Source organism: Rhinolophus sinicus, linkage group LG06, assembly GCF_036562045.2.
Source record: "Rhinolophus sinicus isolate RSC01 linkage group LG06, ASM3656204v1, whole genome shotgun sequence".
In the NCBI taxonomy this organism is placed as follows: domain Eukaryota; kingdom Metazoa; phylum Chordata; class Mammalia; order Chiroptera; family Rhinolophidae; genus Rhinolophus; species Rhinolophus sinicus.
Window position 1 is genome coordinate 166,046,727 of NC_133756.1, and position 11,535 is coordinate 166,058,261.

Here is an 11,535-nt window from a genome sequence, read left to right on the forward strand (position 1 = left end):
GGCAGTGGATGGATAGGTGGGTCTGCCCATCCTTCTGAACGTGAGGGCCCTGAGAGCCAGAACTGTCCCAGTCACCAACGTAGTAAGTTCACCCATTTGTTCCACAAACGTTTATTGAGCACCTATTATGTGGAAGGAGCAATTCTAGGCATTTGTAATACAGCAGTGAGTAAAATCCGCAAAATGCTTGCCCTCAGGAAGAGGACATAACTGAACACTGGCCTTTTAGATGGCGGTGAGAGCAGTGGGACAACAGGGCAGGGCCTCAGTGGAGCAGGGGAATCAGCAGAGGCACAGGACCCTGGGGACTGGGCTCCCTTGCTTAGCTTTCCCGGGGGGATGGGTGGCTGACACCTGCAGCTGCCAGGCCTCCCACAGAATCTACCCCACCCAACAATGCCCCTCCCAGGCCTGCCCCTGACCACCGTGTGGGGTGTGTCCAGGAGGCGGGGAGCATCCTAGGGTGGGCCAGCCCACTATTGCCCATCTCACTTCCAAACCAGCCCAACTAAGCACAGGTGTCAGGGAGCACCCTGAGGCCCCATGAACCTGCCCCCCAGAGGTGGCCTGTGGGAGGGGGCACTTTATTGTCAGAACCAAACACCCCCACACCACCTGCCAGACCAGGACCCCCCACCAGCCCCACCAACAGAGGCAGAAGTGCCACCCCTTCCGCACTGTCGAAGGGACCCTGCCTGGGACCTCAGGACTTTGGTGTGCAGCAAAAGGCAAAGGCACTTGAATCTCCCTCTGGGGGTGTGGATCCCCAGAGGTCACAGTGGTGGGGGGCACAGACATGAGAACACAACCTCCATGGCAAAAGGGGGAGGGGAGGGATAGGCGTCCTGGGACCCCAGCTCCCTGGCGGTCAGTAGTATCAGTTCAGTAGTCAGTTGGTGAGAAGCCTTAGCACGCACGTGCACAAAGGCCAGCTGTGGGCGGGGTCAGTAGTGCTGCGGGCGCGCATGCGCACAAAGGCCAGCTGCTGGTGGGTCAGTAGTGCTCCAGCTTCAGGCTCTTGTACAGGCAGCACGTGAAGATCATGCCGAACACCTGCAGCATAGAGCTGGCTTGAGCGGGTCTCCGCCACCAGCCACTTTGTGTCCCCTGCATCCACCAGGACCCTCCCAGCCATAATGTGCCCACCTGCACGCAGGCAATGCCGATGCCCACGGCCCCGATGACCCTCAGGTGCTCCTGGATGAAGGTCTCCAGCTTGGTGATGCAGCCGCCCTGGAGGGTGGGGGTGAGGGCGCTGAAGGCAAGCAAGTCCTCCAGCCCCCCACTGCTGCAGCCCCAGGCTGCCCGCAGGGCGTGGCCACCCAATCCGTAGCATCCCACACTGGCAGCCCAGGCCCCGCCCTCCTACCTCCACCTTGTAGATATTGGAGGCGTGGTCCCGCTGCCCGCAGTGGGCCACCACGGTTTTGCAGCAGCTGTCGGGGACCACGCGGCCGCCCGCCTCCCTGGAGCGGATCCACTCACTGTCTCGCCAGTCCTGGGAGTTGTTGCTGCCACAGCAGTGGAACTGCAGGGGGCACAGGGCGGCGCTGAGCTCCCACCCCACCCACCCCTGCTGCGGGACTCACACAGAGGTCCCAGGAAAGCCGGAAGGGGTGCGCACGCCCCTCCCTGAGTCACCCACCAACCTCCTGCTGCAGCTTGTCCACCGCGCTGGTCACACCCTCATGGCCCGGCTGGTGGTACTGCTTGGTCATGGTGTCCTTCAGGTTCTCCTTGAGCTCTGCATTCAGCTGGACATGAGGTAGTAACACTTTCAGCCACAAAGTCTTAGACCCTTGGAGGTGTGGCAGAATGGGGGCAACCCACGCAGGGAGAGCCCCAGGACAGCAGGAGAGGCATGGGGAGGGCTCCAAGGGGAGGGAAGAGCTAGAGTGAGATGCCAGCTGGGGTGGGGGTCAGGTTGGCTGGGAGAGTCACCCAGGTGCCCATGGGGAAGGAGAGGGCAAGGAGAAAGCTCTAGATTCTGTGAAGACCTGTCTCCCCCTGTAAGCCCCCTTGGGTGCTGCACACAGGTGGTTGAGCCTGCAGTCCCCCTTATCCCCATGACCCATCCCCCTCCTCCAGGGCCTGATGGGACAATGGTCAGCTGCGGCGCTGGTGGGGGTCACATGTAGGCGAGCACGTGTGTGTGTGTCTGTGTCTATGTCTGTGTCTCCGTGTGGCCTCCAGCCCCTCACCTGCTGGTAGTAGACGTAGGCGAGGATCCCAGCAATGATCTCCAGCAGAAAGATGAGGAGGAGCAGGATGAAGTACTGGGGGGGACAGTGCGGGGGGTGGGACACGGACATCCCCATGCTGTGGGAACACCTCGTGTCCAAGCACAGCAGAGTCCCCACGTTCAGCTCCCAAGTGGCCACAGTGAGGGGTCCAGGCAGCAGGTGCGGGCTGGGGGACCACCATGCTCCCCCAGCTGACCTCCCTCAGCTGGCCCAGCTGGGATGTGGGGACTCCCAGGAGGCTGGGCAGATGGGGAGAGACCCCCCCCCCAGGTGAACATGGCAGAAGCTATCCACGGTGTCACACTCAACCCCCATTAGTCCCTTCTTCCCTGGTCAGGGCCCAGAGCCAGCCCAGGCAGCCAGATGTGGAGCCCCTGCCCGGTGACCACCCCCCCACTGCCAGCCAGTCCCTGCTGACCAGGCGCAGCAGGTTCCGCCGTTCCTTGAAGGTGGCACAGCAGCCCAGGACACCTGTCACCATGACAACAACGCCAGCCACCACCAGGATGTAGGCGGTGGCCAGGTAGGTGCCCGAGGCCAGCAGACTGATGTAGTCGCTCTTCAGGGCCAGCGTCCAGATGCCCACCGCCATGACAGCCAGACCAGCCAGCTGTGGGGAGTGCACACAGGTCAAGGCTCCTTTCGAGGACAAGGGATGGAAGTGAGGAGGTGACGGGTAGAGAGGACGGGTCGGGGGAAGGCACATGCCCACTCCTCACCCAGAAGCAGCAGTTGAAAGTGAAAAGCAGGTACTTGAGGCAGACGGTGCCGCATGTTGACTTCTTCTCGCTGAACTCGCCCATCCTGGGAGGCAAGGGGAGGTCAGATAGCCCACACCACCAGGAGCTGACTCGGAGGACAGCCGGATACCAATGGGGACAGAAGAAGGCAACACAGATGCCCAAGCCACCTGCTGGCCCTGGGAGTGTCCAGGGGAACCAGAACATCCAGGAGGACAGCTCAGGAGCCCCCACCCCCATGGCAGCCAGGGTGGACATCCTGGTATCCACAGCCCTGGAAGGCCGGTTGGCCTGGTTTTCCTGACCAGACCCCAGGGCACAGGGGACATGGAGGACCCCCCCCAACCATCACTAGCTGACTCACCCCCACTGGCCGCCAGGGTAGGAAGCCCCAGCAGGCACCTCGGGGTGAGCTCATACAGGCCCCGCCTGACTGCCCACCCCGCCCCCCCCAGCATTCCCCAGGCCCCACGTCACAGGCTGGCAGGAACCTACTCGCTGCTGGAGGGGAGGAGGCCACTCGGAGACAGACTGGCCTGCCCCTTACTAGCCATGTGGCGTTAGGGGAGCCCTGAGGCTTCTGGTAAAGGGCAGGTAGGGGCCTGCATGAGGAGGGGGGACTGGAGGGCACCAGGCAGGCGGGGGGGCAGATACACTCCCCAGACCTGGTGTTTCCTCCTCCGCTGGCCCTCATTACTGGAAAGGGAACAGCCACACAACCCCCGTGATAAGTCCAGCTACAGGCTGTGTGTATTCCTCCTGAGGCGCCTCGGACAGCCAGCCTGCTCCATTGTGGGGTGACTGCAGTGAGGAGGGCGGGGCAGGGGTGCAGGGCGCAGACCGCAGCTGAGTGCCTCAAGCCACATTTCCAGACACAGCCAACACCCCGCCCAGCACTTACCTGGCTGGCAGGAACGGCTCCTCCTCCTAAGACAGGTGGACGGAAGTTCCCAGGAGGGTCCGCTACAAGGGCAGGTACAGGTCACAAGTCTGGCCCACACTAGATGGTTAGAGTCCTGCCGCCTCTCCCTGTGGCTGCCCTAGGTAGTGGACCGAAGCTGGGCTTCCAGAGCAGGCAGTCACTTCCAGCGGCTGAAAGGGAAGCGGCCAGGCCTGGTATTTTGGTCTGGGCCAGGGAGGGGCAGGGCAGAGGACACTTCTGGACAGTCCGATCCTGGAAGGAACAGCACGCCTTCTCCCAGCACCCCACTCTGGGCCTTACCGCCCCTTACAGACCTGTCATTGCCCCTCCCCCACCAAGCGCAGTAGCTGCAGCCTGGGGAGAAAAAAAGGCACAGACCCCCACCACGGAGCTGAGGAGTGTGGAAGCCCCACGCCCCGCAGGCGTGTCCCTGGGCCTGCTCTGAGGTCCCAGGCGGCTGGTTCCGGACACAGATCCAGCCCCACGGCTCGCGCACCGGTCACCCGCTGAGTAGGGGCCCCTCTTTCCGGGAGTGCCTGGCGGATGTGAACCCCCAGGGAAAGCGCCGGACAGAAATAGTTCCTGCGGCCGGGAACAGCTGCCCCACCCCCAGGCCCCTGCAACTCAACCCGGCCCTCGGTGGCTCGCGCCCCAAGGCGGGAATCCGGGACTCCGCTCCAGCCAGGCCCTGCGAGGAATCCCGCGTCACCGCCATTAAGTCACCGCCGCCACCTCCCTCCGCCCACTTGCACCCGGGTGGTGGGCGGGCCTGCGCGCGGAGGGAAGGGGACGGGCGTCCAGGGACAACGAGTGCGATGCTCAAGTGGGGCCCTCGGCCCGAAGGGGTCTCCAGGCCTGTCCGCAGACCCGCGAGGCGCCCCGCCCTCTCGGAGTCCCCCTTCGCCCGCCGAGCTTCCCCGCGTCCACCTCCCTCGGGAAAGGGCCTCCGGGTCCGGGCCGCACAGGGCCTCGGGGCACTCGGCCCTCCTGGCCAGCATGACCAGGCGGCGCACTCACCGGCCACGCATCCGAGTCGGGCCGGGACGGCGGCAGCGGCGGGGGCGGTGGCTCCGAGCACAGTGAATATGCGGCCAACCCCGGACCTGCACGAGAGTCGCGCCCGACTACCCACAGCCCCGCCCCTATCCGAAGGCCCCGCCCACAGCCAGCAAACCTCGGCCCTCAGGCCCCACCTACAGTCGGCGGACCCCGCCCACAGCCGGCAGGTCTGAACTTGTGCTCTGCGTGGGCAGGCGGGCGGGCGGGACACCAGCCCTTGGAAGTGCTGAGGGTTCCCACCCGGACTGTGGAGGCCGGGCGAGCTGCAGCGCGGGGGAGCCCACAGCCTAGCCAGGGCCCACACCCTCGGGAGACCGAGGAGCTAGGCCAGGGAATACGGAGGCGGGGGAGGCAACTAGCAGAGCCATGGACTACATCCAAGACCCAGAGTCCTCCAGGCCCAATTCCTCTTTCTCTCCTCCCATCCCAGGGACCACCTGGAAGCTGCAGGGGTCAGCAGAACAAATGCTGGCCTGGGAGGGAGGCCTGCGGTCCCTGTGACAGATACACCAGTCTGGAGGGCATCGGGCCTGGCAGTAGTGCGAAGGAGTGAGGAAAAAAGGCCAGTTGAGCTGCTGGACTGGGAAGCTGAGAGTGGGAGTGGGGGGACTCCCAACCCACCAGGTTCATCCCCAGCCCCAGGCAGGGTCTGAGTCTGCAGTCAATTGGAGCAGCTCTCCATGGACAATGGGCAGCACTCCTCCCCAGCTCCCTGCCCTTGGCAGGGCTGGCAGTTCCCAGCTCCCCAGGCAGAGCTCACACCAGGAGGCTCCACGCAGGACTGGCCTGATTCTGGTGGTCCACCCAGGGCAGTGTGAAAACTGGCGTGGGGAAGGGGTGGCCAACTGCGGCTGGAGCACACAGGAAGCCCCCGCCCCGTGCTCCCTGTGAGACACTGGGCCTCAGTCTCCTCAACCTACAGCGGGGCCCATGGGGCTTCAAGCTTTAATGGGCAGTGAGGTCTTGGATTACGACCAGAGACCTGCAGAGACGCAGGCACACGCAGAGACCCCCAGCCCCAACCACACATGTACCCTGGATACCTCCCCACACACAGGAGGCCCAGGAGGTTGCAGTGCCGTCAGTGGACTTTATTGGGGGGGGGGGGCTTTTCTGGTGGACAAGGATAGGTTTGATGGTATGGGGACAGACTACCGACCGGAAGGGGGGCACAGGAGACCCTGACCACCCTCAGGTTAATCCCTTCATGACTGCAGTCAGGCAGGCTGGCAGCCCAGTAGGTAGAGCCCACATCCTGGATGGACAGCCCCAGCCATGATGAGTGACCATCAAGAGGCCAGCTTCTCCAGGTAACGCCCAGTAAGTCACTTGGGTCTGATCAGCGGGCACTGGGAAGCTGGCCCGAACCACGTCTGGGGGGTCGAGCCCAGTTGCAGCAGCAGCAACAGCAGCAGCAGGTGGGCCCTGGTAGGCGGGCCGTGGCCAGAGCCTTCCTGCAGCCACTGCCCAGCCGCTTGGCCTCACAGGCGTCCCTCTCATCTCGTAGCCGCGTGTTCAGCTCCCTAGGGAAGGGGAGTCCAAGAGCTCTGAGAGGTCTCAGGAGGCAGCTTTCTAGGGCGGGAGTGTGGGCTCTGACTTTCTCTCACACCAGAAGAGAAGTGTCTGGCTGGGGCTGCAGCATGAGGGATGGAAGGCAGACACAAGGGAGAACTTCCTCGCAGTGGGCGGGTTGGTGGTCAGAAATGTTTGGGAGCTAGGAGCTCCCGAGCTGCACTGAGACCCTTCCCTGCCCAAACCTGAGGATCTCCAGCTGCCGCAGGAGGCTGAGCTTCTCTTTCTGCATGTTCCTTGCGACTGCGACCACGTCTCTGCGGGCAAGAGGTGGTGACCTAGATGCAGGGAGGCTCCTGGGGTGCTCTGCCACCCCCTAGAGGACCCTGCCCCACGGAGACCCTGAGAGCAGGGCTGGGACTCAGGATTCCGGTGGAAGTGGCCCAGACCTGAGCCACAAGGGCAACCCCTATCCCACAGCACCCACCATCCTATCTCTCCCCGTCCCCAACCCGCCTCTGATGGCCCGCCCCAGCGCCCCCACACCTTTGGGTTTGCTGCTGGCGGCCCTGCACGTCGCCTTCCAGTCTTCGGAGCTGCTCCTGTGCTCCCTCCAACTGCGTCCGCAGAGCATCGTTGGCCAGCCACAGCTGGGCGTTCTGCGCCTGCGCCTCTAGCTGCTCAGTGGCCTGGGCCTGCAGCTGCTGTTCCAACTGCAGGGTTGTGGGAGAATCGAGGCTGGAGAGGATCCCCCCTCTTCTTCGGGGAGCTGGTTTGCCCCTGACTCCCAACAATTCCGAGGCTGGGGACAGTGAGGCACAGGGGACCTCAAGTATACCAAGGAGTGCATGGTGGCTGTGGCGATGGGGACATGAGCTGGGCAGGTCTGCACCCCTCCCCGACAGGGTGGGCCCGCGGCCGCTCACCTCCCGCTGCCGCAGGTCCGCGCGTTCCAGCTCCTGCTCGCGGCTCTGCAGCTCCAGCTCCAGGTGGCCTCTCCACTCCTCCCGAGGAAGTTCCTGGGACGCGCAGGGGGCATCTGAGCCTCAGCGAGCGGCAGAGGGGCAGGGGTCGGGGGTGGGACCAATTCTCAGAAAACGGAGCCAGGGCGACAAGCGTCTGGGATTGGGCCGAGCGGGGGGCGGGGCCGCGGGCCCACCTGACTCCGCAGGCGCCGGCGTTGCTCGCGAAGCTGCTGCTCGGTCTCCTCGTACAGACACCGTATCTCCCTCTCGTGCTCGCTCTCCCGCCTTCGGCGCGCCAAGGGTGAGACACTGCTTAGAACCTGCCAGCACTACACCCCCCCCGCCCCGCCCCTACCTCCTTCCGGAGCCCCGCCCTGGCCCCCAGCCCTCACCGCCGCAGCGCCTGCTCCAGGCGGTCCTGCTCTCTGGCCGCCTCCTGCAGGCAGGCTGATGCACGTATCAGAACGTCCTCAAAGGAGCCCAGCAACTCTGGCCTCTCGCGCTGCAGCCGAGTCCAGAGAGTCCGCACCGCCCGCTGCCTGGAGTCGGGGCAGGGGCTGAAGCCAAAGCGGGGGCTCCCCACCCTCCCCAAAGGTGACCCCTGCAGCCCTGGACAAGCCAGGCGCGATTGCCGCATGCAGGACGTTCCTCTCCTGGCTGCTTTCGCCCCTGCCTGGGGTATGTGCGTGTGCGCCGCTGGCGTGGCAGCGAGAGGTCATGTGTATGCGAGGCTGTGCGCTTGTGTACAATGCCGTGTGCCCGGCGCCGCCCCTTTTCCCCGCAGCCGGATTGCTGCCTCCTAAAATGCAAATTGCGGGAAATCACGCCGGCCCCTCCCAGGTATTTGCAGCCGAGAGAGAAAAGCTAGGCCAGACCAGGCCTGGGGACCCTGGTCAGGAGCAAACATGCAGCATGCAGATGGAGGTAGCAGACGAGGGAACTGGGAGCCGGGGCCAGCACAGACTCACTCGCCCAGGACCCGGGACACCCCCAGCTGCTCCAGTACAGCGAAGAATCTCTCCTCTTCCTCTTCCTCCTCCAGGGAGGCCCCCGTGCCTTGTACCTCCGACCAGCCCGACTCAAAGGTTTCCTCAGAAGCCCGGGAGGGCAGTGCGCCCTGGGCCGACTCCACCCCCACAAACTTCCCTGTGGGCACGGAGGGAGGGATTACCAGGGCTGTGGGTTACCACCCCGGCTCAGCCTCCACTCCCCTCCACACCCCCCCATACACATATCCTGCCCTTTCTCTGAGCCCAGTTTCCTGTTTTTCTTCCTTATTCTGGTTTGATTCTTGGCTTGGGAATGGGAGGTGACAGCTGGCTCCCAGCCCCACCTGGATTTGGCATGGGAGGAGGGTGGGGGAGCAAAAGGGTCAGCTCCACAGACGCCAGGGCAACTGAGGGCCTCCCCCGTGGCGCCTTCCAGTGGTGACTGTGTGTATAGACACCAGTACACGCTGGGATGGGGTGCTGATGGAGAGGCACAGGCTGCAGTCTGCACGGGCTAGGGTCCCACAAGTGCCAGCAGATGCGTCACTGGGTGGAGGGACAAAGGAGGGGCTCACCCAGGCCAAGGCAGAACTCTCGGGCCGTGAGGAAGCCTGTGCGGGCCTGGTCCAGACTTTCGAACACAGCCTCTAGCTGTTCCGGTGTGAGGGGCAGGTCACTCTGCAGGCCCTGGCCAGACGAGGAAACAGGGCTCAGTAGCTAAGGTCAGCCCTGGCCTGGGGCAGCCTCTAGGGACTGGGGACTCACCTGCAGGTCGTGTCGGGTGATGAAACCCTTGGCCTCCTTGTCACACAGCAGAAACAGCTCCTTGGCCTGTGCCAGCATGGCTGCCCGTGGCCCCATGGAGCCCCCTTCTTCCTGCCCCTCCTCCTCCAGGGCCTCTCCAGCCCCGGGCTTCCCAGGGCTGGCCATGGAAGTGGGGTCTCGGCCGTTGGGCGCTGTGAAGCCAAGGAGGAGTCAGGGCCTGAGCAGAGCTCAGAAGAAATGAGGGGGGAGGAGAAGGAAAGGAAAAGAGAGAGTGAAGTGTGAGGGAGCCATGAGGAAGGAGGCAGGAGTGAGCAGAGGGGGCTCCTTGCACCCGGCGGGAAGGTGGGAGAAGGCCTGGAGCAGATCCAGAGAGGAAGGGCAGTTGGGGAGCAGTCTGGCCCGCATGGGGGTGGTGCTATGGGCTCAGGGGCTGTGAGGGCTGTCCAGGGAGCTAGAGGCTGCGTGCCCAGGACGGAACCAGGAAAGGACCGCCCCGGAGAGGGGCAATCTTGCTGGTGGGGAGCTAGAAGGCCTTGTGATGGACTTCTACGTTCTGGCGGGGGCTTCTGGCAACTGGGGCAGAGAGCTGGGGTGAGGGAGTGGTCGTTGGGGGAGGAGTTGAATAGGTCCTGGAGTTGGGGGCACGGAGACGGGGATGACCAGGCTGGGCCAGTGGGAGCTCTCAGCCATCCAGTCCTGCCTAACCCTCCACCGCTGAAGACTGGGCCTCAGCACCCCTCCCCTCCAGCCAGCTGGCAGGCGAAGTAAGCTCCTCCCTCCCTGCCCAGCCCCTCCCACCGGGGGCCAGGCCCGCTGGGGTGCAGGTGCAGAGACTGGATGCCCTTGTCAGAAACACCCCAGATTCTAGGTTTACCAGATCCTCCCCACGCACTAGGCCCTTCCCTCCTCCAGACTCGCTCCCTCCAGGTCCCGGAACCTCCGTGGAGTTCTCCTCGCGGGGGCGTCCCGCCCCCAATCAGAGTCACCTGTCCTTCCCACAGCAACCTGGTTCTGGATTTCCCAAAGCCGACCCCCCCACACCTGAGTCTGAGGTCCTCTCCCCAGTTCGGGGCCGTGATTCTCAACCCACTCGTATTCCTGGGGGGGGGGGGAAGGAGCGCACTCTCCAAAGAGGGCAGATCTGAGGGAGGGCGAGAGGAGGGAACACGGGACCAGAGACATCTCCCCCCTCGCCGTCGCCTCACCCGAACGGTGCACCACCCCATCAGCGGCTCGCGGGACCAGAAGTCCGTCCAGCCGGAAGCTCCGCCGCTGCCGGAGCCCGGGATCAGGGAGGAAGGGCCGCAGGACCCGCGAGCCGCCCGCGCTCCCGCACGTTGGGGGCCGAGCCCTTCCTGCCCCGCCGCTGCGCTCCCCTCCCCGAGGGCCCCGAAGTCCCTGACCGCTACGCGCGAGGGTCGGCGCGCCCTGCGGTGTCTGGAAGGGACTGGCGGGCGGCGGGACCGGCACGGAGCCTACCTGCGAGCCCGGCCGCCGCACCGGCAGCGCGCCGCGGCTGCTCCTACCCGGAGGGCGGCGACGGCGGGGGGCACAAGCCTGGAGCGTCTCCTACCTCCCAGCGGGCACCGAGACCCCAGCGTGGGCCGGCCCCGGGCGGGGCCCCGCTGCTGCTGTCGCTGTGTCCCCGCCTCTCGGCGTGGCCCTGGCGGCCCCGCTCTCGGCCCACACCCCGCCCGCCCGCGACCCCGCAGCCAGAGCGTCTGTGTCCGGAAAGAGCCCCCGCGCACCGTGGGGTGGAGGTGACCCGGGCACCTGGGGACCTTCCTGAGCAGGACCAGGGCGGGGAAGGGGCGCTGTCCTGAGGATCCCGATGTAAGGCGCCAAAAGTGGGTGTAAGGAAAAGCAAGGCAGAAAATAGACCAAACTATTTTCAATGGTTATCTCTAGGAGTGGGGTGACTTTCCTTTCTACCTTATACTTTCCCAATTTGGTTTTTCCCATTTTTAAACAATACACAGGTAATACATATTGGAAAATGGTATTTAACAGCACAAATGCCGGTGCCCCTGAGGGTGAGGGGTTGGGGCAGAAGGGCCTCACCGCAGCAGGTCCCCCAAGTCTCCTGTTGGGACACAGCAGCCACTTGGGTTCGCCTTGGGGTAGGGCTGAGAGGAGCTGTGTAGCGCCTGCCTGGGGACATCCCAGCCTCTTCCCAAGGGGCCCCAGCCCCAGCCTGGCCCCTGCACCCACCTGGCTTCACTGTGCAGACCTGGCAGTGCTGGGGGCTGGAGGCCTCTGCTTCAGAGGCTGGGGATCCTGCTGAACTAGAACAGGTTGGGCCGATAGGACAGGACCTTGAGACCGCGAGGGGGGTGGCCC

At 64.6% G+C, this 11,535-nt stretch overlaps 2 protein-coding genes across 8 annotated transcripts; both read right to left on the bottom strand.

The window, feature by feature from the left end:
- Positions 1–95: 95 nt before the first annotated feature.
- Positions 96–5,063, bottom strand: CD151 (CD151 molecule (Raph blood group)). 5 transcript variants are annotated; one of them, XM_019714718.2, is made up of 9 exons: positions 4,923–5,063; positions 3,885–4,075; positions 2,963–3,047; positions 2,662–2,853; positions 2,202–2,276; positions 1,650–1,754; positions 1,370–1,528; positions 1,147–1,233; positions 96–1,053 (listed from the first exon to the last, which is right to left on the bottom strand). In XM_019714718.2, exons 3-9 carry the CDS (start codon positions 3,044–3,046, stop codon positions 994–996), a joined length of 762 nt encoding a protein of 253 aa, XP_019570277.2. In that variant the 5' UTR covers position 3,047; positions 3,885–4,075; positions 4,923–5,063; the 3' UTR covers positions 96–993. The 5 variants fall into 5 exon arrangements, with proteins under 5 accessions (XP_019570277.2, XP_019570281.2, XP_074193065.1 ...); XM_019714722.2 differs by having other exon boundaries at positions 3,885–3,946; positions 4,923–5,040; XM_074336964.1 differs by lacking the exon at positions 4,923–5,063 and adding an exon at positions 4,535–4,655.
- Positions 5,064–6,040: 977 nt separating this feature from the next.
- On the bottom strand, positions 6,041–11,486 carry CRACR2B (calcium release activated channel regulator 2B). 3 transcript variants are annotated; one of them, XM_074336954.1, is made up of 10 exons: positions 11,407–11,486; positions 9,196–9,386; positions 9,006–9,117; positions 8,410–8,587; positions 7,834–7,980; positions 7,636–7,726; positions 7,403–7,495; positions 7,023–7,189; positions 6,722–6,793; positions 6,041–6,487 (listed from the first exon to the last, which is right to left on the bottom strand). In XM_074336954.1, the coding sequence occupies exons 2-10, from the start codon at positions 9,358–9,360 to the stop codon at positions 6,304–6,306; spliced, it is 1,209 nt and encodes a 402-aa protein (XP_074193055.1). In that variant the 5' UTR covers positions 9,361–9,386; positions 11,407–11,486; the 3' UTR covers positions 6,041–6,303. The 3 variants fall into 3 exon arrangements, with proteins under 3 accessions (XP_074193055.1, XP_074193054.1, XP_074193056.1); XM_074336953.1 differs by lacking the exon at positions 11,407–11,486 and adding an exon at positions 10,675–10,814; XM_074336955.1 differs by lacking the exon at positions 11,407–11,486 and adding an exon at positions 10,401–10,509.
- Positions 11,487–11,535: the final 49 nt, after the last annotated feature.

Coding starts and splice junctions, on each gene's coding strand:
- CD151 (XM_019714718.2), bottom strand. CDS start 3,046: ATGGGCGAGTTCAGCGAGAAGAAGTCAACATGCGGCACCGTCTGCCTC. Junction 2,277..2,661: donor GGCGGAACCTGCTGCGCCTG/GTCAGCAGGGAC, acceptor TGTCCCCCCCAG/TACTTCATCCTGCTCCTCCT. Junction 1,529..1,649: donor TGGACAAGCTGCAGCAGGAG/GTTGGTGGGTGA, acceptor TGCCCCCTGCAG/TTCCACTGCTGTGGCAGCAA.
- CRACR2B (XM_074336954.1), bottom strand. CDS start 9,360: ATGGCCAGCCCTGGGAAGCCCGGGGCTGGAGAGGCCCTGGAGGAGGAG. Junction 8,588..9,005: donor AGAGTTCTGCCTTGGCCTGG/GTGAGCCCCTCC, acceptor CCGTGCCCACAG/GGAAGTTTGTGGGGGTGGAG. Junction 6,488..6,721: donor CGGCAGCTGGAGATCCTCAG/GTTTGGGCAGGG, acceptor CCCCTTCCCTAG/GGAGCTGAACACGCGGCTAC.